The sequence below is a fragment of the Mus caroli genome, unplaced genomic scaffold (assembly GCF_978045245.1).
Source record: "Mus caroli unplaced genomic scaffold, Mus_caroli_1 scaffold_10, whole genome shotgun sequence".
In the NCBI taxonomy this organism is placed as follows: Eukaryota; Metazoa; Chordata; class Mammalia; order Rodentia; family Muridae; genus Mus; species Mus caroli.
In genome coordinates this window covers 22135163-22159876 of record NW_028227265.1, presented here as the reverse complement: position 1 = coordinate 22159876, position 24714 = coordinate 22135163, and the positions used below count along the sequence as shown (strand labels likewise).

The 24714-nt window shown below is 36.3% G+C and overlaps 1 protein-coding gene across 10 annotated transcripts in view; it reads left to right on the top strand.

The window, feature by feature from the left end:
* The window catches only part of Nfat5 (nuclear factor of activated T cells 5), an 89397-nt gene that overhangs the window by 42961 nt on the left and 21722 nt on the right, over positions 1-24714 (top strand). For 3 of the 10 annotated variants that reach the window (XM_029480995.2, XM_085843600.1, XM_085843599.1), the window contains 7 exons: positions 4867-4928; positions 5378-5936; positions 11336-11528; positions 14196-14386; positions 18295-18467; positions 22131-22265; positions 22387-22439. In XM_029480995.2, coding sequence (XP_029336855.1) covers positions 5407-5936; positions 11336-11528; positions 14196-14386; positions 18295-18467; positions 22131-22265; positions 22387-22439 — 1275 coding nt within the window. In that variant the 5' untranslated portion in view covers positions 4867-4928; positions 5378-5406. The remainder of the gene's footprint in view (positions 1-4866; positions 4929-5377; positions 5937-11335; positions 11529-14195; positions 14387-18294; positions 18468-22130; positions 22266-22386; positions 22440-24714) is intronic. The other 7 variants (XM_029480993.2, XM_029480992.2, XM_021171155.3 and 4 more) reach the window with 4 other exon arrangements.

Below are 24714 nucleotides of genomic sequence, written 5' to 3'. Positions count from 1 at the left end.
GGCCTCAAACTCACATATATCTGCCTGCTTTTGCCTCCCAAGCACTGGGACTAAAGGCATGTACCACCACCTCTGGCTTGGTTTTTTATTTTATTTGTTTTTATTTTTATTTTTTAAAAGATTTATTTATTTATTTATTTATTTATTTATTTATTTATTTATTTATTTATTTATTATATGTAAGTACACTGTAGCTGTCTTCAGACACACCAGAAGAGGGCATCAGATCTCATTACGGGTGGTTGTGAGCCACCATGTGGTTGCTGGGATTTGAACTTCGGACCTTTGGAAGAGCAGTCGGGTGCTCTTACCCACTGAGCCATCTCACCAGCCCTTATTTTATTTTTTTAAAAATTCAATATTTGTATGTTCTGGCAATCTTTTTATTCCAAGTACTTTAAAAAATCATAATGGGCTTTAGTGATATGTCAGTTCTCTTTGTTGTGAAGTGGGAAGTGAAGCCAGGACATCATGAGTAGTAAGCATTGCTTTGCCACTAAGCTATATATAATCTTAATACTCCTTCATCAATAATTAAAAGAAGCCTTATAGGGCCAGTGAGATGATTCAGTAAGTAGAGAAACTTGCCACCACACCTGACAACTTGAGTTGGATCCCTGGAACCCACATGGCAATTTGGTTCTCAACCCAACTCACACAATTTGTCATGTGACCCATACATATATGCAATGGCATATGAGCATACACATAAAACAACACATACAAAACAAGTAAATAGGTAAATAAATATAGCAAAATAAATCTTAACTTTAAGAAGAATAAGCCATATGTCCAGTACATTGTGGCTGACATTTTATTTGCAAAGAATAGAATTATAGGCATGATGTTGATGTTTCTCTTTTTTTGTTGTGTTTTAATTGTTTTTGTTTTTGAAAGTCATTCTACATTGCCCTGGCTGTCCTTGAACTTACAGAGACAGACCTGTCTCTACCTCTGCCTCTGCCTCCCAAGTTTTGAGATTAATGGCATATACTATTGCACACAGATTCCCTTCATTTTTACATTTTAAAATTAATATAATCCTTCTGATGTTATAAATTTTCACTAGTTATTTATGGACTGGTAAATTAGTTTTCTTATTGGTTTGAGATATTCTTGGTGGTCACAGAAAGTGTTATAGAAAATAGCATATATAAATTAAGCTAAATTCAAAATAGTTATTTTATAAAGAAAATAAAAAATGTGTTTATATGCTACTTAGAAGAGAAAATAATTTTCAGAAAAACTTCCAGTATAAAAGATCGGTAAAAGACTCAAGGAACAAATAAAATTATATAGTTAATCATGGAAATACCTTATAACCATTTTGCTTTACAAAGAAATAAAAGCAGAGTGCTCTTCTAAGGGACCAGAGTTTGATTCCCAGTACTCACATGGTGGCTTGTAACAATCTGTAACTCCAGTTTCACACAACACAATGCTCTGTTATGGCCTCTGGCCTCTTGTAGGCACTTCTGGCACATAGTACTGTGATATTCATACAGCCAGAACACTCATACACATAAACCGATACACTTAGAATAAAAACAAATCTTTTTAAGAGAAATAAAAACATTTATTAAAACATTTATTTGAGGAGTTCTGTATTTTTAATATGCAGGAGTTAGTTTAACAGAGACTGAACATTCCTGACAGATAAAAATAAAGACTTCGCACTGATTAGGGAAGTGGGTACCATATTTCATTCATGCAAACTTATAAATAAAAATGAGTATCCAAGGCCAGGATGGTCATACACACCTGCAGTCTCAGCACTCAGGAGAATGTGGCAAGAAGAGTGTATGAATACAAGGCCAACCTGTACTACATAGCAAGACCTTGACTCAAAAAAAAAACAAGCAGTAGGAGGGCGGTGTCACATTCCTTTAATCCCAGCACTGAGAGGCAGAACAGGCAGGTCTCTGTGAGTTCCAGGTCAGCCAGAGATACATAGTAACTGCTTCAAAGATATCACACACACACCCAAAAATATAAGCATATACATACATATATGCATACAGACACACACATATGCATACACACACACAGGATTTTATTATCACTTCAGTTCTATAGAATGCCCTTCAGTTCTATAGAATGCCAATTAAGGTGTTTCTTGTGGGTTTTTTTTATTTGTTTGGTGTTTTGTTTTAGAGTGATTATATGATTTGACAGAAAGATCTTTTACTTAAGTATACTTATAGTATTCCCAGAAATAATTCTCTTGTTACTTTTTTGGGAATTCTTGAAATTGACAGGTTAATGTTTAGAAATCTAAAATGTCCTTGATATTGTTTCTATATTTTAGTGAATTAATGTTAAAAATTTGTTGTGATAAATTTAGGGTTAATATAAATAAATAGTTTCATACACACACATATTAGGAAAGACTGTTGTAGCATTCTCTGGGTTTGAAAGAGCAAGTAGTTAGCTCTAAACTCTCAGTAATTTATCTATACCAGGTACTGCTACTGTAATGCTATACAATCTAAGCATTTCACATTTTAGGTACTAAATCCTTTTTAAATCTCTAACCCTATTTATTTGCCAATCTAACTTAATAGAATTTAATATTCATCTGACTGCTTTTAATTAAACTTCCCATGATCCCCTCTTTAAGTTCAGTTATTTTACTAGTACAACTCACAGAACTCAGCAAACACACTTACTGGTTGATAATAAATAGTGTATTAAAGCATAGAAATGAATAGACCAATGAGCTAACGCATAGGAGAAGACCTAGAAGCCTTGGCCTCCAGTGGGAGTTTGACTGTGCCTCATTAATAGCATGTGGTAGTTCTATTCACCTTCCTACACACCTGAATTAAGGTTTTTTTTTTTTAATTTTTATATAGAGAAAAAATTTTAAAGAGGCTTCATTGGCTGTTTATCAACCTAAACTCCAGCTTCTCTGCTTTTTGGGATATGATTGATTCTTGTGGCAACCACCCCTCTTCCCCCATCTTGTGTTATTTAGCAACTTCACCCAAATTATCTTATTAATACTGTCTCAGGTGGTCGAAATGTGCTTGTTATAAATTAAAACCAAAAAATAAGAAAGACCCTGTCCAAAAATAAATAAAACCCATCCTTCACCTTTATCACTATGAAGCAGAAGACCAAAATTTTAACCAGATACTTATTTACTTATTGCTCTGTTCAACTTAGAAAGTTGCTAGGAGCTGTAAGCTAAGAACCCTGGGCAGAGATCCCTGAAATGTTTGTATTCTGCATTCTCATGTGCATGGTACTTGGACTCAGAGAGGAGGGGCTGTGGAAGAGCTTTATAGAAATACAAGTTCACAGCATTCATAGTGCATGCTTTGTGTGAGCCACTGCAAAGAGTGCATGCTACCTACTAGGATTTCTCTGAAAATCAAGAATATAGACACACACAAGCACAAATTTTAGTTTCATTTTTGGCCAATAGTTGGAACAGATGGAGGAACATTAGATATATCTTTCCTGTTTCGTCCAAAATGATCATGGTAGTATTTTTCCAAAAAAGAAAAAAAAAAAGAAAGAAAAAGCTATATTTAAACCCAAAGTGGCTACAAATCAGCTCCTAAACTGTCATTGACATTAGCATCTAGATTTTGTAGTTTTTACAGATCTTTAAAAATATTTATTTCCTAGAAAACATTGCATTAATGCATGATACAAATTTGATAAATTTTTCTTTAAATTGGAATGCAGTTTAAAAGTGACTGAATTTTCTAATTTCAGCTACTGCATTTGACAAGGATACAAACTAAAAAGTGGAACTGGTATTATCTACTCCTTCAGGTTCTTTGACTTATGATAGGAGGAGGAAAATTTAGAGTGTGGCTTCATATAGATCACATTATGGGTGGCTAACATGGCTGTGCTCTTCAACCTTGGCAACAATGAGAATTTTTTGTTATTTCAAGTAACTTACATATTTTGATATATGCTTTCAGTTGAGTTCAGTTAATTTATAGCACAGCTTTTTATTATCCAAACACAGACTTCCTTACATTTTAGCTCTATAATTGACAATGAATATTATGATTTCAATAATTTAACATTGTATTGTGCAGTTTTAAAACTGTGGCATAAGTGGTTGAAGATACAAAATTAAGTTTAAGCATTACCAATTTTTACTTATGTGCACATTATATCTTGAACATGATAAAATAGTATTTGTGAGATTACAGGTAACTTCCAACCCAAACACTGTTGTGTGGCTGAGGTGATGCATTTAAGAACTAAAGTAGCAGTGTTCTCAGCTACTGCTACTGCAGTTTGCTGCACAGTCTGGGCTACAGAGATTTATTTAAATCTGCTTCCCCCCCCCTACTTGATAAGTGATTTAGTTTAAAATATTTTTATAGGAATTCTGACATTCTAGAAATTTTCATGCCTAATTTTTTGTTAGGCTTTGAACAGTAATATTTGCTATTCGCTACCATACTGGAAAATGACCTGATAGTCACAATTAAGCAGACCTTTTAAAAAGAGAAGCAATGGACAGGGATAGCCAATGTTTGAGCACATGAGAACTTTATAGGAAAAGTCCATCTAGCAGCCACCCTGGTTTTGCTTTTTATTCATTCTTAAAGGATAGATTTTTTTTGTTGTTGTTGTTACTTGTGGATTTGATGTGCTATTTCCAACCTTGAGATTCTCAGTGGCCACCCTGTAAGCAAGCCTGATCCACACCAAGCCTTTCTCATCTTTATTCTCGTGGATTTTACAATCAGTTCTAGTGATTGTACCAGTTCCATTTTGCCTCCAGTTCAGTTGATTATCTATATTTTTCTCTATTTATTTTTCATTTTATAATTGGTATCTGGAATAATCAGCAGCTCTTTTCTCATTTATTTTCTCATATTTTTATTCCAGGATTTGCCTCTGAAGCAGGGAGTGTCTGCATTAAAAATGACCTGTAGTTCTCTGCTTCATAGGTTAGAAACTTATTTTAATATTTTGTGGCTAAGCACAGTCCCACTTTTCAAATTCTATAATGAATTATTTAATTGGCATTGAATGTGGACCACAAGCATATGTTTCATATTGGGGTTTTCTGTATTACTTTAAATGATCAAAATTCAACAGAACGTTCAGCTGAGGCAATAAAAGCTTTATTCTTGCTTTACAGCTTAAAACACCAAATTAGATTTTTAAAAAATCTATCAATTATAACAAAAGTAAAATAATGCTATTTGGGCATTTTTCAAAAATTATATTTCTAGGCTTTATATTGCTTAAAGCATTTATATTCTAAAACTTAACCAAATTCCAATTATTCTTTTGGGGAAAACAATCAGTTCACAAATCACATTTTCATTGGGACTGCTAGCCAGCCTAGGTGAAAACACGTCTAGTGTACTTACTCTTGGATTATACACTGCAGATGCTTCTTCAGCTCCCTCCTCTTCCTCCATGGGCGGTGCTTGCAGCTCCTTTACCACCTCTTCCAGCCCTACCATTTATTCTACCTCAGTCACCGACAGCAAGGCTATGCAAGTGGAGAGCTGCTCCTCAGCCGTGGGGGTAAGTAACAGAGGGGTAAGTGAAAAGCAGTTAACCGGTAACACAGTTCAGCAGCATCCATCAACCCCGAAGAGGCACACAGTTTTGTACATCTCACCACCACCTGAGGACTTGCTGGATAACAGTCGGATGTCCTGCCAGGATGAGGGGTGTGGATTGGAATCTGAGCAGAGCTGCAGTATGTGGATGGAGGATTCCCCCTCCAACTTCAGTAACATGAGCACCAGTTCCTACAATGATAACACTGAGGTACCTCGTAAATCACGAAAACGAAATCCAAAGCAGAGGCCGGGGGTCAAACGACGAGATTGTGAAGAATCTAATATGGATATATTTGATGCCGACAGTGCCAAAGCACCTCACTATGTGCTTTCTCAGCTTACCACGGACAACAAAGGCAACTCAAAAGCTGGAAATGGGTTGGTATCCACATTTTTTAAAGTTCTATCACCATTATGCAAAACAAAAAAGTAAATCATTCCCAAATTTTCTTAATTCTCAGCTCAAGTTTGCATATAAAGTAAAAAATGCTAATTTTTCCTTGAAGTACATGATATTTTAACTTAAAATAATCAAATTTTACTAGAAAAATAATATAAAAATAGCAGTAGATTATAGCAAAGGAATTTTATGCGTATGGTTAGGCATAGAGGAAAAGATAATCTGTTTTGAAATAACTTAAACTTCAAATGAACTTATATTTTAAAAGTATTTTTAAAATATCTTTACCTGCAGAAGTAAGGAGCAATATAATAATGCTATAGCTAAAACACCTTAGTGTTTCTCCAGAAACTGATTTGTTCTTCTAGCAGTTTGTTTCATGGGCCATTCCCTTAGATTTTTCAGAGAATTTTACATTATATTCATGTTTTTTGACTTTACTTGATAAAAATAAGAAAACAAAAGAGATGACTTAATTCTCATTTAGGTTCATGTGCTTGAATTTTTTTTCCTTTGTACAGTGTGCCAATTTGGGCCTTTTAAAAAAATTATTACTACCCCCCTCCCAGCCCCCCGATTCTGTTTCTTATTTGAAGGATAATGAAACAGAATTGTGGTACACATTTGAGCTTTCTGTTCATATGTGCCATTGATGCACTACTCCATGCTATATAGATAGACTAATATGATATACTTTAGGATTTCTTTTGGTTTTGGGGGGTCTTGGGTCCTTGGGGTTTTTTTGTTTTTGTTTTTGCTTGTTTGTTTTTGGGAGTCTTTTTTGTTTTTGGTTTTGGTTTTTGTTTTTTTTGAGATAGAGTTTCTCTGTAAAGCCCTGGCTGTCCTGGAACTTGCTTTGTAGACCAGGCTGGCCTTGAACTCAGAGATCACCTACCTCTGCCTCCTGAGTACTGGGATTAAAGGTGTGCACCACCACTGCCTGACTTAGGATTCCTTTAGTATTTTAATTGTAATATTTAGTCGCTAGACTTTTGAAAGTAAAAGTTTCTACAATATATTCAATAAAATTTAACTCACTAGATTTCGAGAATTAGTTTTTGAGGAGGCACTGAGTGTGACTCTTTAGGTAATGCAGGGTCATTTGCAATTTCTTCCCATCACAAAAGAAATAGTCTGAAAGCTTAGACTGGTGTACTTTGTGATGACATCTTTGACTTGTTACATTAAAAAATCCAATTCAGTCTTTATCATAATAAAGATTAAATGTGTCCTCAAATATTTTCTGTGTACATTTTAAAATTAGTAAGTCTATACTCAAATGTATGAAACCCTAAAGTGAAACTCATGTCCTTAAAGTCTAACCTGAAAATTAATTTGAAAAAAAAATAGCCTACTCTTTTTCTTTATACTTTCATTAAAACTCCTTTAGAGTGCTATAGTTAAATAATTTAAATGCTTTACAGTTTCAAAAAGACTAGATTAGGCAGTTTCCAAAAGAAAACAAGATAAAGCCTTTCCTAACACATCACAGCTTAACACTCCGGAACTCTAGAAAGGAGTATTTATTCAAAGATAAATAAGACTCTGAAATGTGCTGGACACTCCAAGTCACATAAAGAAGTGTGACTGATAGTACAGATCTGAAAGGGGTGTGCATGGCAGTAAATATATGTGGGCTTATTTGGGCTGCAGTGGAAAGGGTCCTTTTTTACAGAGTTACAGTGGAAGATATTTTCCTATTTGTACTGAAATAGTTATTAAAGTTTCCAGTTAATAACAGTAAAGTTTTGACTTGGGGATAGTCAAACAGCGATTTACTGTTGCTGATTAAAGAGATTTCTTGACCTACATCTTTTCTGCTTCTGCTTTTGTATGATAGATATATCTTAGAAATGATTTGAGGTTACCAGGGAAAGTATAATGACATTGGTCAAGACAAAACTTTCATGAAATAATTCATGAAGCAGAAACTCCATCAAGCAGCAGAAGAAATGCCCATCTTCTTAGGTAATGGAAAATTATTTAACAATAGTATATGAAAATGATAAAGAAGTTTAAAATTTGAATTTATAAGATATATTGAGGAAAAAATGAAACCAAATGTAAAATACATGGACAGCCAACCATTCTTAAACAACCTTCAGTTCTATCTAATTGCCTCTTTTTAAAAAAAAATGAAAGAGATATTAGAAACATGAAATTTGAGCCGGGTGTGGTGGCGCACGCCTTTAATCCCAGCACTCGGGAGGCAGAGGCAGGCGGATTTCTGAGTTCGAGGCCAGCCTGGTCTACAGAGTGAGTTCCAGGACAGCCAGAGCTATACAGAGAAACCCTGTCTCGAAAAACCAAAAGAAGAAAAAGAAAAGAAACATGAAATTTTGAAATGTTTTGAGAGATAAGTTAGAAAGTCTTTAATATGACATAATTTGAAGTTTATATAATGCTAAGTATTTATTAAATGAACTTGATGTGTTGCATATAGCAGTTCATTTATCTTCGTGAACCTGAAGTTTTGATAACTGACAAACAGAAAGATGATTATTTTTACAACTAAAAAGTTAGGGCTTATTAAGGAAACATCTGTCTTAAAGCCTCTTTGTATGTCAGTATTGCTGACCTTATCAATCTTAAATTCTTCACTAATATCCTGGGAATCAGCAGCACTATATCTTTTAAAGTTCTAGAAGTTTAATTATGATATTATATGGATGTGGAAATCATTTTAGGCCTTTTTGTAGTTAAAATTATTTTTTAACAGAAAACCTGAAGGAATATCTAGCACAAAAGAACATGAATGTCATTCTAAGACTTCTAAGTAGAATGTGCCACAATACATTATCTATGGAAGTTGTCATTTAGATGTAAGATTCCAGTGATGAAGTCTCTTTCTAACATGAGGAAGCCCTACCTTTGATATTCAGCCCTGCAAAAATAAATCAACTAATCCCCATGTAATGAACTGCTGTTTTCTTGCTTTTTTCTGAAGCTGTTTTACCTTAACAGTTTATAAATTGAATTACTACTTTTCTAAGAATTAGTTGATGATTTCATTGTTTTATATGTCTGTAGATGAAAATATACATTTTTCCACTTTTACATTTAAACTTAGAGAATAAAGAGATTTTTAGAATATAGTTTCAGAGCCAGGCATGGAGGGTGGTAAACTCATGTAAGCCCAGCACTTGGGAAGCTGAGGCTATGGGTTTGTGAGAGGGAGATCAGCCTGGCCTGTAGTGAGTTCAAGATCAGTTTGGGCTATGTAGTAAGAATCCACACACACACCCGCCCCCCCCCAAAAAACCCAACAGGAACATTTTCAGTATGTTAGGAATTAAATTTAATTCCTTGTGGTCTTTTTAGTGCATGTGTGTGTGTATGTATGTGTATATACATATATATACATACATACACACATATATATTAGCATATATATTTTATATATATGCATATAATATATATATCAACTCACTCAACAAACATTTATTACAAATAAGATATTTGTTTTACAGGAACCATTTTGATTTACTCTCAAAACATTAGCTTGATTAGTATAAATAAAAGTCTTACCAGTTGAAATAAGTTGTCATGTCATTCAAGTTTTCTTAGTATTTCAGTATCAAATTTTTCATTTTTGTTATAATCAATACATATGAATTGTAAGTATTTGGAAAAAATACAAGAAATTAAGTAAATAGCCCATAATCTAGTCACTCATGTAAATTGCTGTTGTCATTACACTATAATTTCTTTTAGTTCCTTTGTATATACATGTGGGAGATACTTTTACATAGTTTTTAAATATACCTCTTTTCTTTTTTGCTTTGGTAATAAGATGAATACAAAACAGATTATTATAGAATCTCATGTATAAGAAATTATACACTCTTCAATCCTAACATTTAAATTCACCCAGAATGCTAAAAAGAAAATCATTATTTTCCCCATTATTCCACTTCAGCCTGATACTTTTGTTCATAGATTTAGTCCTCTAGGGACTTTAAAATGACTTACACATACAGGTTATCTCTGACTTACCTGTGTCAGACTTAGGAGAATGGTGTTTCTCACCCAAGTAAGGTCTGGTCCCGCCCTTCTTACCAGTATAAAAACTCCTTTCCTCTCTGCTCTCCTTGTCTGTTTCTTCTTCCTGTTTGCCTTCATCAGCAGGTATCTCGCATGAACTTGCCCTGTCAGTCATTACCAGTGCTACCCTTCCCTCCATACTTCTGTCCCTGTCCTAGGGAGTCCTTCCAACTGAGTGACTGCCTACCTTCCCTTTACTCTTATGACTGAGGCAGTAGCTTGGTCACAACTGGATTGGTAAATTTTAGGACCAGGGTTAAAGCTGTTCTTCTGTTTTTAAAATAATATTCCTCTGGGGATCTGGTTACCTTGCTGTGAATAAAAAAAAAAGGCATGGTAGGCCCTGACTTTTCAATAACATACATGTGTAATTTTAAATCTACTTCATGTTACTAGGGGTTGAGGGGTTATTCTACTTATTTTCATAAGGTATTTGCATTACATAGCTACTTTATAGAGGTCTTAAACACTGTTTTGGGCATTGTATGATAACCAAAGAAATGCTTAAATTAACACAGTTTTAGATGGACCATGGCTTAGGTAGGTGGGACAACAGGAGGATCTGCACCTCAAGGCCACCTTCAGCTATATACAACAGGTTGAAGACAGCCTGGGGTATATGAGACCCTGTCTCCAAAAAACAATAAAACAAAACTTCCACAATTAAAAAACAAAACCACGTAGAATTACCAGTACTATAGAGCTCAGGTTACAAGATTTTTACTTTAATCATTTAACCAGTCACAGATAAAAGTAATCTTTAAAAAAAAAATCACACTGATTATTTACTAAATCTTATTTCCCCCAAAAATTGAATCACTGATTTTTTTATTATAAATTTCTCATTTTGATTTACTAAGAAAGCAGTCCAAAAGAATATACTACATATACCTTCATTATTGAATCTTTTAGATAGATTTGGTAGTTTTTGCCAATTTCTTTCTTTCTTTCTTTCTTTCTTTCTTTTTTTTTTTTTTGCAAGACTGATTAAAAAGTAACCATGATTAGTCTTTTAGCTTTATGTGGCTGATATGTATAATTTTTACACTTTATTTTAACTGAATTGCAGTGAGGAAACAATAGTCATTACACTGTCTTTCTCCTGCCACCCAACTATAATTTTTTTCTTTCCTGTCCAGCTTTCTCTTTCATGGCATGCAGTTACACTTGGGTCAAAAATATTTTAAAGATACTTTAGGCTGTGTTCTATTTTATCCATAAGTTAAGCAGTTGTTTTCAGTGTTATTGCCTTTCTGTTTCTTCCTTTATCTAAGATAGCTTTTATAGAAGACTGTTTTTGATATTTCCTTCATGTTGTGCTTTGGATTCTCAGAACATTGGACAGCCAAAAGGGAACTGGAGTAAAGAAGAGCCCTATGTTGTGTGGACAGTATCCGGTTAAAAGTGAGGGGAAGGAGCTGAAGATAGTGGTACAGCCTGAAACCCAACACCGAGCCCGGTACCTGACAGAGGGCAGCCGAGGCTCTGTAAAAGATAGAACACAGCAAGGCTTTCCTACGGTGAAGGTAATCATTTTATTTAGTAGCGTATAAGACTGGCCCATGAGGTGACTTTGTAGGTGAAAGTTTATCCCCAGAATCTGGTCAATGGTGGGAGAAGAGAACTGGCTCTACATGGTTATCCTGACCGCCACATAACCACACCATGGCACACACATGCCCCACATACATGTTCCCCATGCAAAACCATCAAATACATGTAAAAATAATACTTATCTATGTGATGAATTTCCTTCAATTTTACTAATTATTTTAAGCTCAGGAAAAGCTTCCTGAAATAGAAGGATAGAAGTATTAGTATAATAAAAAACAAATGTCTAATTGGGCCATAAGCCAAGTAGTACTTAGATAACATTTGAATTTTTTATTTATCTGGTTGATTTTGTTTTTCTGAGATTATGTTTCACTATAACTCAGGCTAACCAGGAACTCAATATGTAGTCCATGCCAGCCTTGAATTCAAGGCAAGCCTCCTGCCTCCTGAGTGCTTGAATTATAGATGTGAGCCATCATGCCTGGGTAAAATTTAGTTTGAGAGATGCGAGTATGTTCTGAAAAGAAAAAAATATCTGCAGGTCATTAATTATCTTCCTCCTTTGTTTAATAGTGATAGTAGATTCATCCAAAATGCATTATTAAGAAGAAATTTTAAAGTAAATGCAAAAAAATAGTAGAAATTATTACGAACTTCACCAGGCATGGTAGCACATTCTTTTAACTCCAGCATTTAGGAGGCAGAGACTGGCAGCTCTAATATAAATTAGAGGCCAATCATAGTCTTCATAGCAAGCATAGAGAGTTCCAGGCCAGACAGAACTATATGGTGAGCACTTGTCTGAAAGCATAAGAACATGGAAATAAGGGTTTTTTTTTCTCTTGGTTTTTGAGACAGGGTTTCTTGGTGTAGCCCTGGCTATCCTGGAATTCACTCTGTAGACCAGGCTGGCCTCAAACTCAAGAGAGTCACCTACCTCTGCCTCCCAAGCACTGGGATTAAAGGTGTGTGTCACTGCTGCTCAGCTCAGAAAATAAGATTCTTAAAATTATCAGAATTACCTTTTCAGAACTCTGATTTAAGGTAAAAATTTTTCAATTGGTACTTTTATTATAAAGAATATTATTGTTTGAAAATAGAAAAAACAAACAAACAAACATGAACTGCCATTCATTTCATACTTAAATGAAATCATGATTGAAACTCAGGATTGGGAAATGTGTCTTTGAACATTTGTTCCTGTCTTACCGCACTAATCCATCTGCAACCAATCCAGTAACAACCTCAAGACAAGTACCAGGCAAGAGAGAAATTCAGGTTTTGTTTTGTGTATATTTAGCTGGATATTTTCATAGTTTAGTTAGTATTTTTCATCTCATTACCTGCCTTTATGTTGTGCTTGGTCTAACTAAGTACTTACATATTTATATATATTATTGATTAATTGCCTGACTGTGATAGGGAATGAAATGACTGCCCTCAACAGTTCATTTGTTCATTCACTCAGCAGACACTTATTCCGTTTCAAGTGCTGAGACCGGTCCAGCTACTGCTAACTAGTTCTGTAGTAACTACATTCCATTAAAACTTTATATATTCTCTGCTAAACTATTACATAATCCATTTGTAGAAGGACATCACAATAGATATACACTTCCTTATTTCTTTAATTATTTGCCTGATTATGATAATCTCTGTACTATGCTAATATAATGGAATAGAAAAGATGTGACTTTTTATAATTTTTTTGCATCCTTTATCAACAGCTTCAGTGTGTTTATTGTAAGATGCATTTTCTATTACAACTATTATTCTGAATATGAACTATCTTTTTATTTATGAGAGTTTTGTTAGAGGTCTATAATGATCACATATCTTACTTTAAGCAAACACTTCTTATCACAGATGATGTTCTGGCCCAGGATTTAATGATCCAGTCTTTGAACTCCATTTTCCTGTCATTTGTTTGGCTGCCTTTTCAAATACTTTCCTCAAACTGCTTAAGTAGTAAAATTTATCATATATATTCTCATTGATGATGAAGATGTTGCCATTAATACAATGCAGTGGTGGTAGCAGATCCTGAGTAATCTATATACTGTCTGGGCAATTGTGTATCCATTCCCAACTTATGCAAATAGGTTATTTGACAGTTTAGCATTAGCACATCTAAATAATTAAAATGTAGTTATTGTAGAACTAATACAGTAGTTTTTTGTAAAGACCCAGTTTTTATTTAATTTTTGTTATGAAGCTAGCCTTTAATTGAGCCATCTCTCCAGTGTTCCCCTCCCCCACTTCTTTTTCATTCTTTATGGTTTTGTTTTTTGTCTTGTTTTGTTTTGTTTTTTTGAGACAGGCCTCTATAAAGTCCTGTAACTCACAGAGATCCACCTGCCTCTGCTGTGATTCTGACTTCAGTTTTTCTTTATAAGAAAATGTTTGGGCTGGGTGTATGGCTTGGGTGAAGTACTAGCCTAGCATTTGTGAGCTCCTAGGTTCAGTCTTCAACAACAAAAAAGGGAGGAAGGAAAAGGGAAGTTTTACCTATTTTCCTTTATGCTTAAGTTATTTCTCCATCCAGTTTTAAATACATGATTTGATTTTGAATGTCTAGTTCATAATGAGTTTATTTGAAATGCTAACTAGTGTTTATGATGCATGTTATCTGTTTCCAGCTGGAAGGCCATAATGAACCAGTGGTGTTGCAGGTATTTGTGGGCAATGATTCTGGTCGAGTAAAACCACATGGATTCTATCAGGCCTGTAGAGTAACTGGGCGAAATACAACTCCGTGCAAAGAAGTGGACATTGAAGGTACCACTGTTATAGAAGTTGGTCTTGATCCTAGCAACAACATGACACTGGCGTGAGTACCTTAATCCCCCTCCCTTTTTTTGTTTGTTCAAGATTTATTTATTATGTGTACAGCATTCTGGCTACATACATGGCTGCAGGTCAAAAGAGGGCACCAGATCTCACTATAGATGGTTGTGAGCCACCATGTGGTTGCTGGGAATTGAACTCAGGACCTCTAGGAGGAGCAACCAGTGAGTGCTCTTAACCACTGAGCCATCTCTCCAGCCTCCCCATCCCACCCCCCCTCCCCGCGCCCTGGTTATTTTTTAAACAAAATTTTATAAGTTACTCTGATTAGCCTAGAACCCTCTATGTATACCAGGCTGGCCTCAAATTCACAGAGATCTGCCACCTGAATTCTAGGATTAAAGATGTGTTCCACTGTGCCTGGCAGCTTTTTATATTTTATTTATTTATTTGTTTATTGAGTTTTTGTTGTTTTGGGGGGATTTTTTTTATTTGTTTCTTTTTTGTTTTGTTTTTTGTTTTATAGATAGGCTCTTTCTACATTGCCTTGGCTGTCCTAGAACTAATGTGTAGACCACTGGACAACCCCCTGCCTCCTGAGTCCTGGGATTTAAAGTGTGCACCACCATACCTGGCTCTTAGCAAATTTTAAAATAGATTTATTTTACTTATGTGTATGCTATATCCCTATGTGAGTTTCTGTGCAATATGTGTGTGCAGTTGCTCACAGAAACAAGAGGAAGATATTGGATCTCCTGGAACTAGAATGACCAACCTACATAGCTGCTAGGAACCCAACCAAGCAGCAAGTGCTCTTAACCTCTGAGCCATGTCTCTTAGCTCCCAAGAATTTTTTTATTATATTATATTCTTATGATAATCATAAAAATACTGGGTTTCTCTTTGTAGCCCTGGCTATTCTGGAACTGACTCTGTAGACCGGACTGGTCTCAAATTTATAGAGATGCACCTGCCCCTGCCTTCCGAGTGTTGGGATTAAAGGTTTGCACCACCACCGCAGGTCGATTTTTTTTTTTTTTTTTTTAGGACCTTATTAAAATGTTTTAAATAGAACAATCTGTTCTTACAGGACTATAGAGATGGCTCAGCCATTAAAGACTAGGATCACTCCAAAAAGACAAAAGGGCTTCTTCCAGAAGGGTTTCAGACTGAGTTGCATTCACGTTTTGCTTTCCTAAAGAGTTCTCAAAGCAGGGAAATAAAGGCCAAAGAACATGCTGGCTTTTTTAGAAGATAAAATCAAGACTTACTTATTGAAATTTTTAATTAATATACTAAAAATAAAAATTGTATGGTCAGGGTCTGGGGAAATAGCTTAGTTGGTATAGTACTTGTCTAGTTATGAGTAAAGCTTGAGGTTGGACCCCAGCACTACATGACCTCTGTGTGGTGGTGCATGTCTATAGCCCAAACATTCTGAGGTGGAGGCAAGAGAGCCAGAAGTTCAAGGTCATACTTGACTATGTAGTATGTTTGTACTCTATTTCTAAAAGAAAACAGAAAAAATATACACTTCAAAATTTGACCTTAGGCTAGAGAAATGGCTCAGCGGGCAAAAGCACCTGCCACCAATCCCGATAACCTGGTTTTGATACTAGAACCCAAATGGTAGAAGAGTACTGAGTCACAAAAGGTTGTCTTCTGAGCCCCACACAGACCTTGCTGTGCATGCTCCCAACAATGGATGAATGGTGTTTTAAAAATTCTACAAATAAGCCGGGCGTGGTGGCAGATGCCGTTAATCCCAGCACTCAGGAGGCAGAGGCAGGCGGATTTCTGAGTTCGAGGCTAGCCTGGTCTACAGAGTGAGTTCCAGGACAGCCAGGGCTACACAGAGAAACCCTGTCTTGAAAAGCCAAAAAAAAAAAAAAAAAAAAAAAAAATCTACAAATAATAGCTATTATATTGTTTGTTTGTTTTGAAACAGGCTTTCCAAAAAAAGATAGACAGACAGATAGACAGGGTCTCTCTGTATAGTTCTGGCTATCCTGGATTTCCCTGTGTTGACCATGATGGCCTTGAACTCACAGTGATCTTTCTGCCTCTACCTTCTGAGTGTTGGGATAGAAGGTGGTATACACGGTCATAACCAGCAAACTACCATTTTAATGTTTATCTTTCCAGGTTTTTGTTTGGTTTTGTTTTTGACAAACTTGAGGTATTATTTAGTAATCTGCTTTTTAGTTAATTTAGGAATGTTTTACAATTTTCATTAACTGTTACTATATAATTTTCTACTGCAGGATGTAGTTGCTAATTTTAAAAAAAGCATAACTCATTCTGGTTTTTTTAAACATTTTGCTTTATGTTTATGGAAGTTTTGCCTGTATGTCTGTGCACCACTTACATGCCTGGTACCCAGAGGCTAGAAGAGGGCATCACATCTGGAACTTGGAGTTATAGACAGTTGGGAGCTTTCATGTAGGTGCTAGAAACTAAGCCATGGTCCTCTAGAAGAGCAACCAATGCTCTTAACTACTGAACCATCTCTCCACCTCCTCATTCTTTTTTTAATATCTGAATTAGCTGCAAAAGAGAAAGTTTTAAAAAAAAAAAAAGCACCAGAATAGAGGCCAGAAAGATAGTTTATCAGTTAAGAACACTCATGACTCTTCTAGAAGACAAGGGTTTTAGAGCCCAACACCTACATGGTAGCTTACAGTTAGCTTTAACTCTAATTCCAAGAGATCTGATGCCCTTCTCCAGCTTCAGGGATACCGACACATATGGAATCAAATATACACATAAAATTAATTAGTTAATTAATACATGACAAATACATATAGTATGTACTTTTTTTTTCAAGACACAGTCTCACGATGTAGCCTGGCTATCCTGGAACTCACTATGTTGACCAGGCTAGCCTCAAATTTCAGATACCCATGCCTCTGTCTCCTGAGTGCTAGGATTAAAGGCATGGGGCACCATGCCTGGCAAAAATAAATATTTTTTAAAAGCACAGAATAGCCGGGTGTGGTGGCGCATGCCTTTAATCCCAGCATTCGGGAGGCAGAGGCAGGTGGATTTCTGAGTTTGAGGCCAGCCTGGTCTACAGAGTGAGTTCAGGATAACCAGGGCTACACAGAGAAACCCTGTCTCGAAAAACAAACAAACAAACAAAAGCACAGAATAAGTCTTATTCTTATATTTATATTGTAGGCTATTACTTATGTTTATATTTTTAAAGATTTATTTATTTTATGTATATGCGTACACTGTTGCTCTCTTCAGACACACCAGAAGAGGGCATCTGATCCCATTACAGATGGTTGTGAGCCACCATGTGGTTGCTGGGAATTGAACTCAGGACCTCTGGAAGAGCAGTCAGTGCTCTTAACCATTGAGCCATCTCTCCAGCCTCCACTTATATTCATATTTTAAAAATAATTTTGTTTACTGATTTTTTCCATGCTAAATAGAAAATTAACAAGATTAGGGGCTTTGAATATTTAAAATTTATCCATTGGTATTTTGTGAGTTTGGGACCTTATGTCTATTAAATATTCAAAGAATTAATAAGAATCAGCTTTTCTTCTTTTCTTTTCTTTTTTTCTTTTTTTTTTCTTTTACCTTAAGACAGAATTTCTGTGTGTACTAGCCCTAACTATCTGGAACTCACTCTGTAGACTAGAACTCACAGAGATGCACCTGCCTCTGCCTCCTGAGTGCTGGGATTGAAGGTGTGCAACACCACTGTCTGGCCAAGAATCAGCCTTTTTAAAAAGGAAACTTGTCATAAAATGTTGACTATTGGCTTTAATCCCAATACTCAAGAATCAGAGGCAGGTGGATCTCTCTTTGTGTTTGAAGCCAACCTGGTGTATAGAACAAGTTCCAGGACAAAGCCACACAAAGAAACCCTGTTTCAGAGACAGAAAACATACTGTTTATACATCAAGGGTGTCACTTGGTATATTTTCTCTGTTTTAGGGTGGATTGTGTTGGAATATTGAAGCTGAGGAATGCCGATGTTGAAGCCAGAATTGGAATTGCTGGATCTAAGAAAAAGAGCACTCGTGCCAGATTGGTTTTTCGAGTTAATATCACAAGGAAAGATGGCTCTACTCTGACATTGCAGACACCTTCTTCCCCCATTTTATGCAGTAAGTAAGAAAATAGGAAGATGCTAGATATGTGAAGAGTTCTTAGGTTTATCATGTCAATTTTTCAGATATCTGTAAATTTTAATGTTTTATAGTTCAGCTTATATGGTCATGTTGAACTTGAAACATTTGTAGCCAAGAGCACACAAGTGGCAAGCACTCATGTTCCTAGCCACTTGGAATGCTAAAGCATGAAAATACTGTGAACCCAGAAGTTAAAGTCTAGGCTGGAGAAAGAAAGCAGCACATTTCTGTCTCTGCGACCAAAAACAGAGTTGTAGTCAGCTGGCTCTGGTGGCACAAACTATAATCTCAGTGACTAGGAGCAGAAACAAGAAGACTGCCATGAATGTAGGCCAGCCTAGTCAGAAAGACAAGATCTGTCTCAGAAAAACTGACAAAAAATGGTTGTGTTAATTTTTAGGCAAAACTAAAGATGATCTTGGGAGGTAGGGCCAAAAATATCAGGAGTACAAGTCATCCTTAGCTACATTGTGAGATTAAGGACAGCCCAGGCTACTGGAAATTTATCTCAGAATATAAAGATATTAGAATACATTAAAAAGATACTTAGCTGTATATAGTTTCCTTTTATTATCATATACTGAATTTTAAAAGTAATTTAAGGGCTGGAGAGAAGGCTCATAAATTAAGAGCACTGGTTGATCTTCTAGAGGACCTATTTTTTTTAATGTATTTTTTAAAGAATTATTTATTTTATGTATATGAATACACTGTAGCTGTCTTCAGACACACCAGAAGAGGGCATTGGATCCCATTACAGATGGTTGTGAGCCACCATGTGGTTGCTGGGATTTGAACTCAGGACCTCTGGAAGAACATTCAGTGCTCTTAACCGCTGGGCCATCTCTCCAGCCCGAAGACCTAAATTTGATTCCTAGCACCCACAGGGCAGCTTACAACTGTCTGTAATTTCAGTCCTTGGGAATCGAGTCTGTTGCACTGTTCCATCTCCATGGGCACTTCATATGTGTGGTGCACAGATATACATTCAAGCAAAACACATAAAATTAAATTTTAAAAAAATTTAATTTGAGGGCTGTCAAGATGGCTCAACATGTAAAAGCACATTTTGTCAAACCCTGACCTGAGTTGGCTCCTTGGATCCCACGTGGCACAGAGGACTGACTCCCACAGACGTGATGCACACACACTGAATAAATAAACCACTGTATAACTTGAAAAATATGTTATGTAAGTTGAATTGGAGATTGTAACACTTAAAGTAGCCTGGATTGGTTTCTGAGCAAATAAGTCATTTAAATAGGATGCCAGGAGTAAAAAAGAATGGCACATCACAAAAAAATTAAAAAATTTAAAAAATAAAATTAAAATAAAAAAATAAAATAAAAACAAGCTGGGTGGTGGTGGCGCGTGCCTTTAATCCCAGTAATCCCAGCACTCAGGAGGCAGAGGCAGGCAGATTTCTGAGTTCGAGGCCAGCCTGGTCTACAAAGTGAGTTCCAGAACAGCCAGAGCTATACAGAGAAACCCTGTCTCAAAAAGCTCAAATGGGGGCGGGGGGAAGAATAGCACATCACATTTCTTATTACAAGTTGTGGTTGTACAGCACAATGCTTGTAAATGAGAAACCTAACTCTGATCCCTAACTTTAGTATAGAAAGAAAACAAGTGAAAGTATGCCTTTGAGTTCAATGATGTGCCTTTTACTTTTATAATTTTTATTTATTTCAAGCAGTAAATGGGACAATTTTTTTCTTTTCTTAGTTATTAAAGATCCATTTATCTTATACTTATGTGCATATATGTTTTGCCTACATGTATGTTTGTGCACCATGTATTTATCTAGTGATTGCGGAGGTCAGAAAAGGACATCAGATCCCCTGGAACTGAAATTACAATTATGTGTCATAATGTGGGTGCTAGGAACCAAACCTGAACCTCTACAAGAGCAGCCAGTGCTCTTTACTGCTTAGCCATCTCTCCAGCTCTGAAAATATTTGTTTTTGTTTTATTTTGTTTTGTTTTGAGCAGGGCTTCTCCATGTAGCCCTGGCTGTCCTGGAACTTACTCTTAGATCAGACTGGCCTCAAACTCACAGATTCACCTGCCTCAGCCCTCTGCCCAGATTAAAGGTGTATAGAGGTTTTTCTTGTGGATTATTTGGATTATTTTCTTTGGCAAGGAGGTCCTTGTTCTGTTTTTTTGTTTTCTGAGGGGGGGGTTGTTTGTTTGTTTGTTTCGAGACAGGGTTTCTCTCTGTAGCCCTGCCTGTCCTGGAATTCACTCTGAAGACCAGGTTGGCCTCGAACTCAGAAATCTGCCTGCCTCTGCCTCCCAAGTGCTGGGATTAAAGGCGTGTGCCACCACTGCCCGGCAGCAAGGGGGTCCTTGATAAGTAACCTATAACTCAAGGTCATTCTGCCTCAGATTCTATTTTATGTGTGTAAGTGTGTTTGTGTTTGTGTGGACATGTATGCCTACAGGTACATGTGCATGTGTACAGCATCTGGCTTTCTTAGTCTCTACCTATATATTTGAGACTTGGTCTCTCACAGAACCTAAATGTATAGGTTTGTCTAGGCTGGCTGGCCAGTGAGCTCCAGGATCCTCTTTTCTCTGCCTCCAGCACTGGGGTTGCAGATATGCACTGCCACACTGGCTTTTATGTGAATGCTAAGAATCTAAACTCAGATCCTAGTACTTGCATGGCACTTTACCCAGTGACTCATCTTCCCACCTTTATCTCAGCCTCTTACGTGCCAGGGTTACAGGCCTGAATTGGTATTTTTTTATAGCTTATATATGATTTCAAAACAGAAAAGAGATGTTCCATTCAGTTGAATTTCCTGTTATTTTATTATAGATATTATGATCATACTAGTCCCCCTTGGTCATTTAAACCCTTTTTTTTTTAATTGTATTTAGTTTTGTCAAATTATCACAGCTATTCTTTACCTTAGCAAACACCCAAATTTTATGTTCATTTATTTATTGTGGATGTTTGTATCTGTGTTTATGTGTACATGTATGTATGTGTTTGATTGTATGTATGCCACTGTGCACATCTGAAGTTAGAAGGTTGCTTGTAGGGATGAATGGGTTCTTTCCTTCCACCATGTGAATTCTGGGACTCTAATTGGGTCATTAGAGCCATCACATCACAGAGTTTTTAAGAAAGATTTTTAATTTTTTTAATTTATTTAACTTGTGCATGGGTGTTTTGCATGAGAGAGAGAGAGAGAGAGAGTGTGTGTGTGTGTGTGTGTGTGTGTGTGTGTGTGTGTGTGTGTGCCACGCCATGCCTGGTGGCCAGAGGCCAGAAGAAGGCATCAGATTCCCTGGAACAGGAGTTACAATGTTTGTGAACTGCTGTGTGGGTGCTGGAATTAAACCTGACAACTTGAGTTTTATTCTCTGTTCCCACATAGTAGAAGTGAAGAACTGACTCCCATAGGTTGGTCTCTGACCACCTACCCACTGTGGTGTATGTACATGTACACATACACAGAGAGACAGGTGGTCCAAAATAAATAAAATGTAATAATAAAAAAAGAAAACAAAAATTAATGATCTACAAAAACAACTCATAAAAGTGGATTTATGATTACAAGTTGTTTTCAGATAAGAATTAAGGATTGGTGGCTCTTCTATGTAAAGCTTACATATGTGTATCCACAGCTCAGCCAGCAGGAGTTCCTGAAATCTTAAAGAAAAGCTTGCATAGCTGTTCAGTGAAAGGAGAGGAAGAAGTATTTTTAATTGGGAAGAACTTTCTGAAAGGAACTAAAGTTATTTTCCAGGAAAATGTTTCTGGTAAGTAGACATATAAGTGGTAAAGACTGTTCCATGTTTCATTTGTTATAAAAATACAGTTATAACTACAAAATGAAAACATTAAAAAAAATTTATAAGTCACTGTTTTTATTTCCATCAGATGAAAACTCTTGGAAATCAGAAGCTGAAATTGACATGGAGTTATTCCATCAGGTATAAACTTTTTAATAATTTGTTCTTTACTCAGCAATTAATTCATTTTTGACTTCTTAAGTACCTGTTTTCACTACCAACTGAAGCCTTATTACTCCATAGGATACTTTTGTATGCTGTGAATGTGCTTTAGTTTGCTGTTGTTTCTATTTTGGACAGGGTCTCACTTGGTACATGTTTTGGGTTCTGACATACTAGTTAGATTAATGTAATCTCCCTTTATTTTAGTACTCTCTCCCCTTTATTGTCCTTTCCTTATCTCCTTCTCTCCTACTTGTTTCTTTTCTCCCTCCTTCCCTTCTATCCATTTGTCTATTCTTTTTCTGAGGAATAGGATGTACCTACCCCCACGTCCTTTATTTCCTTTGATGTAAGGTCTCCTGTAGTCTAGGCTGGTTGTGAACTCACTATATAACCAAGGATGGCCATGATTTTCTGCCTCTGCTTACCACGTACTGGGATCGCAAACATGTGTCATTAACCTGGTTTCTACAGTACCGAGGATTACACTCAGGGCTTCATGCATGTTAAGCAAGCACCCTACCAACTGAGCTATGTCCATCTTTAGTCCAATAATTAAGTAATAATTAAACAATTAAATTTATAATAATATACTTATATAATATAAATAATATATTTAAAATAAGACAACGATGAATAATTCAATAGTAAAACTTTTTAAATTTACTGTTAGTATTTTATGTGTCATGTAGACACACATGACATGTAGTGTGTTAAGTCAAGACAGATTTATGGACTTGGCTCTATTCTTCACCATGTGATGCATGTATCAAATTCAAGTCATCAGGTTTGTGTGACAAGTGCAATGCTAGAGGTCCTTAGAGGGTTGGGTTTTGTTTGTTTACTGTGTAGGGTGTAGGTGGGTGTGGTGTGTGTGTGCAGTGGCAGTCAGAGGACGACTCTGGAGTCAGTTCTCTCCTTCTGACCTCTGCAGACCCTGGGCTTTTTCAGCAAGTATTTTTACCTAGTGAGCCATCCCAGCCCAGACTTAAAGTTTTTGTCTGCAAACTAAATCATAGCATGATAGGTCATTGGTTCTATGGTTTTGTTCATTTTTAATTTTTTCTTTTATTTCAAAGAGAGGAATGAGTTAAGTGCCTTTCTGGGAAATATTTTCTTAGACTAGAATTAGAACTGGTACACTGGAGAGCTGACCTAGAGATTATAGCAAATGGAGAACAGAAATGAAATATTAGAGAGAGAAGAAGGTATTGAAATAAACAAAACTTTGTAGTTGGACATGGTGGCACACACACCTTTAAAACCGAGCATTTAGAGGTTGAGGCAGGAGTAAGACTTTCAGGCCAGGTTGGTAAGAATTCACAAATGACATCTGAGTACATGTATGTATGGTACTATTGTCTTGACAGATTGTGGGACAGAACACCCTAGGGTTTTGTGAAGCTTTTATTTTTGTTGTTCAAGAGAGAGAGAAAGCAGTCAGTAATTTCAAGTGGTTAAAAAGTACTGTTATTTATGGGGCTGGAAAAATGGCTCAGTGGTTAAGAGCACCAACTGCTCTTCCAGAGGTTCTGAGTTAAATTCCCAGTAACCACATGGTGGCTCACAGCCATCTGTAATAGGATCTGACGCCCTCTTCTGGTGTGTCTGAAGACAGCGACAGTGTACTCATATAAGTAAAATAAATGTGACCGGGTTGAGGAGAGTACTGCTTTAAAAGAATAGACGGGGAGTAGAAGGGAGACTATGAAGGTGGCATTTGTTTATGAGACCTGGGTATAGGTTAGGAATTTTCCATCTGAGAAGATGAAAATATTATAGTTGGAGAGAACAAGTCTGAGATAAAGCTGAAGTTTGTAATTAAAAGGACCATGGTGAGAGTAGGAATGAGATGAAGTTGGCTAAACAGGGACTTTGTAGACTGTTGTAAAAATGAGGGCTTTACTATGCATGACATACTAAGATGAATGACATGCACGTACCAACCTGAGCTTTAAAGCATCCTTTTTTGTTTGACGTAGTGACCCACACCTAATCTCAGCATGTAGGAGTATGAATGAAGTAGAAAGATCTGAGGATTGAGACAGGTCTGAGCTCCATAGCAAGACCTGACTCAAAAAATCTATTGTGCCTTTTTTCTTTGTTTTGTTTTGTTTTTCGAGACAGGGTTTCTCTGTGTAGCCCTGGCTGTCCTGGAACTCACTTTGTAGACCAGGCTGGCCTCGAACTCAGAAATCTGCCTGCCTCTGCCTCCCAAGTGCTGAGATTAAAGGCGTGCACCACCACTGCCCAA